This window comes from Acanthamoeba castellanii, assembly GCF_000313135.1.
Source record: "Acanthamoeba castellanii str. Neff unplaced genomic scaffold scf7180000084664, whole genome shotgun sequence".
In the NCBI taxonomy this organism is placed as follows: Eukaryota; Discosea; order Longamoebia; family Acanthamoebidae; genus Acanthamoeba; species Acanthamoeba castellanii.
Genome location: NW_004457466.1, coordinates 3,680 through 6,079, shown reverse-complemented (window position 1 = coordinate 6,079; position 2,400 = coordinate 3,680). Strand labels below are relative to the sequence as shown.

General features: G+C 56.8%; 2 protein-coding genes across 2 annotated transcripts; one reads left to right on the top strand and one right to left on the bottom strand.

The window, feature by feature from the left end:
• Positions 1-49: 49 nt before the first annotated feature.
• On the top strand, positions 50-1,595 carry ACA1_367770 (RhoGAP domain containing protein; the record flags this gene model as incomplete). The annotated part of the gene is made up of 7 exons (XM_004340059.1): positions 50-187; positions 317-457; positions 530-624; positions 718-870; positions 945-1,020; positions 1,122-1,270; positions 1,355-1,595. The coding sequence occupies 7 exons, from the start codon at positions 50-52 to the stop codon at positions 1,593-1,595; spliced, it is 993 nt and encodes a 330-aa protein (XP_004340107.1).
• A 286-nt stretch (positions 1,596-1,881) lies between these two features.
• On the bottom strand, positions 1,882-2,319 carry ACA1_367760 (uncharacterized protein; the record flags this gene model as incomplete). The annotated part of the gene is given in 3 exon segments (XM_004340058.1): positions 1,882-1,887; positions 1,907-2,248; positions 2,266-2,319. 3 exon segments carry the CDS (start codon positions 2,317-2,319, stop codon positions 1,882-1,884), a joined length of 402 nt encoding a protein of 133 aa, XP_004340106.1.
• Positions 2,320-2,400: the final 81 nt, after the last annotated feature.

Sequence of the window (2,400 nt, the reverse complement as noted above, 5' to 3'; positions counted from 1 at the left end):
CTTGTTCGATGAGCGGGACGAAGAGGGGGATCGAGCAAACGGCCGAAACATGAGCAGCGGCAGCGGCGGCAAGAAGAACCGAATACGCACAGGGCGCGAGCCTTCATCGCGCTTCAACGGCGACGTGACTGCTGGCACCTTGGCTGCGATGATTGGCATCTCGGACTCAGCCGACAGAGAGCTGGTGGTGCGCCTCCCTCTCGAATGCCTCGGCCTTTTGTTCTCTCCGATTTTCTCTCATCACGCGTTGTTGGCCCTGTCCCATACATATGTGTGTCGTCGTGTGTCGTCGTGTGTCGTCGTGTGTGAATTGTAGGAGGAACGAGAGCTGCTCCGAGCCCTGGAGCAGTCGGACGAAGAAGGAGAAGAAGAAGGCGCGCACAAACGGACGATATTCCCAAATCTTGCCGGCGTCAACGCTTTCGAGAAGTCGCTTGAGGAATTGATGGTCCTGCAAGTGCGTGGTTTCCTCCAAGCACACCACTCCTACTGCGTCCTTCCTAACCTGTCAACTCCTGCACGTATACAGGAAGGAGTCGTCGATCTTGATGTTCCCCTTGTGCTCGTAGTGCTCGTTCAAGCCATCCTGGAGCTGGGCGGCCCTGAGAGGGAAGGCCTGTTCCGGTTCGTAGTACCACCCCGACATTGAGAGGCCGCGGGCCAATTGACCATTGCGCATCGCTGGTGTCCTCCGTTTTTCTTCTTCTATATAACCAGAGTTTCTGGCACCAAGAGCCAAATGGACGAAGTCAAGGCCGCCCTCATGCAGGGCGACTACAACATTCCCACCACAAGTCCACACAACGTGGCCGGCCTGCTGAAGGAGTGGCTACAGTCTCTTCCCTCTCCACTTATCCCTACCGAGCTTTAGTACGCAATCTCTCTCTCTCTCTCTAGTGTGAGGTGCGTCTCCTTGCTGACGTCTGCGGATACTGGTCGGTCAGCCAACTGTGCATGGAGGCCTCCACCCCGGCCGATTGCATGCGCGTAGTGGATGAGATGCCGCCGCTCAATAGGAGGGTACACAAGCTTGCGATGTGTGACCACCTCGCGGGTGTTGCTGCTGCTGTGGCTTGTCCTAAAAACAATCTGGTGCTCTGGTGCGGATGCGTGTGGGGCAGGTCCTGTTGTACGTGATGGAGTTCATTGTGCGCACAGTACTCACGCCGGAGGTACAGAAGATCACCCGAATGGACGTGAAAGGGGTTGGCATGGTCTTTGCTGGATGTGTAATGGCGTCGCCTTCCACGACGGACATGGCAACCATGATGTACGTAATGTGCTCTCCTCTAAGTGGTGGCATTATGTGCAAAGGACTCATGGCCAAATGCGCATGTGCTCTCCTTCCTTATAGGAAGGAGATAACAGGGCAGATCAGATTTGTGTCCAACCTGCTGATCGCCATCAACCCGGATCTTGCAGCCCCACACACCATCAGTGTTGCCAAGGCCTTGGAGGAGCAGCAGCCTTTATCTTCTTCCCCAACATCTTCTCTCAATCTCACCAAATCCAAGATCACCTCTCGGGTACAGCTGAACATCCTCAAGAAGGTAAAGAAGGCGGCCACAGCACCACCAGCAGAAAAGAGGGAATGAACAGTTTCAGATATGTACAATAAAAAAACTCTGCTAACAATGCCAATAGCCATGAATGAAGCCATGGCCCAACCTTCATGGATGCAATGGGTGCACATTGGCGCTGAGATGTGCCCACAAGCCAAGCCCCATGCTTGTGGGAGAAGAAAAAAGAGTGAGACAGGTGTTGGATTTAGCCCCTTTATGTAGTGAGGTCTTTGGCCACGTGGTCCTGCCACCATCACTGTCACACAATACATGGCTCCTGACCCAACCTGATACAAACAACCTGAAACCTGCCCTTGTACTAAACCTGCAGTGTGAGCAGTCACACCTGTGAGGTCCCTGGCGCGGTCGTGCCTGGCTGACGCCAGCGTCGGAGTGCGGCCCAGCAGGGCGGCGAGGGCCTTGGAGGCGCCAAGACGAGCTGGCTTGTCCATGACCAGCATGCCGTCGAGCACCGCACACATTGGCGCATAGGGCGCCGGGTCCAGCCCGGCGTCGGCGCACACCTCGCGCACCGACGCTGAGTCGGGCGCGCCAAAGAACCGCTTCATAACCGTGGTGGCGAGGATGGGCCGGCCGAGCGCCGACGAGCAAAAGAGCTGCTTGTCCCCGCCACAGTCCACAAGCTGCGCAAAATAGAGTCGCCGCCGCAGCCGGCTCCCCAAGCCCTGGGCGTTGCCAACACATAGGCCAGCACAGAGACGGCGGCCGAGGAGGGCAAGATGCTCTTGCACGGCATTGACCCGACCACCACCACCGTTCCGGTGCTGCCACGAAGTCCTCTTTGACGTCCGATCCCAGCCGCATCTAAACCCTTCCA